General features: G+C 33.4%; 1 protein-coding gene across 1 annotated transcript in view; it reads right to left on the bottom strand.

Moving 5' to 3' along the window:
• LOC140918947 (protein MAINTENANCE OF MERISTEMS-like) overlaps window positions 1-934 on the bottom strand; it is a 1561-nt gene continuing 627 nt past the window's right edge. Inside the window, exons 2-3 of the mRNA XM_073364029.1 lie at window positions 368-693; window positions 1-274 (exon numbers count right to left, since the gene is read on the bottom strand). Of these exons, the coding sequence (XP_073220130.1) occupies window positions 1-274; window positions 368-693 (600 nt within the window). The remainder of the gene's footprint in view (window positions 275-367; window positions 694-934) is intronic.

Genomic DNA, 934 nt, shown 5'->3' with positions numbered 1-934 from the left:
TTACAAGCAATTGGATTTGTTAACGAAAATCATTGGACAGCCCCATCTCAACTGTCGAGTGTCGTGGACAGCTCCATCTCCCATGTTGTCATAAAGGAAAACCAATGTCGTGGCAGCCCACGAATAGTATCGACAACGATCTAAATCAATAAATAAACATATGTATTTCGCCTCCACACGCGTATGTGTTTTATCGGCGAAAATTGTGCTGCCAACTAAATGCAATAGATACGTTCTAGCTGCACAATCAAACTGGTTAGTTTGAATGAGACGACTATATAAATCACGCAACCATTGCAATCTATATTGGGCACATTTATTAAAATTAATCTCAGCTAGAGATTCCTCCCATGTTGCACCTAAGTACTTATGTGCAGCTCTTGCAGCATTATTAGTGTTCATATTCACAGGTGCATCAAAAAATTTACCATGGGATGATATGTGAAGGAGAGTCGCGACGTCGTCTAAAGTAATAGTCATTTCTCCAAATGGCAAATGAAATGAGTTGGTCTCCCTGTGCCATCTTTCAACAAATGCGGAGATCAGACCAGCATCAGCCATAGTGAGGTAGGCCGAAGACAGAGGTAGCAGCCCAGATTCCCGAATCCAATGCTCTACAGGATGTGGCACAGGAACTTCGGAAAACTTCTTCAACTTCAATCCATGAGTAATGACTTTTAACGGTTCACAATCCTGCGAGTAATTACAAAGTAATTAATTAATTAAATAACCTTAAATAAATAATTCAATAAATATATTTAAATAAACAATTAATTAAATCAACTTAAACAAATAATTGAATAAATAAATTTAAATAAACAACAAATTAAATAAACTTAATTAAATAACCTTAAATTAATAATTGAATAAATAAATTTAAATAAACAATTAATTAAATAAATAATTCAATAAATATATTTAAATAAACAATTAA

Source organism: Cicer arietinum, chromosome 1 (assembly GCF_000331145.2).
Source record: "Cicer arietinum cultivar CDC Frontier isolate Library 1 chromosome 1, Cicar.CDCFrontier_v2.0, whole genome shotgun sequence".
Classification (NCBI taxonomy): Eukaryota; Viridiplantae; Streptophyta; class Magnoliopsida; order Fabales; family Fabaceae; genus Cicer; species Cicer arietinum.
The sequence above is the reverse complement of the archived record's forward strand: the minus strand, read 5'-3'. Positions and strand labels throughout refer to the sequence as shown.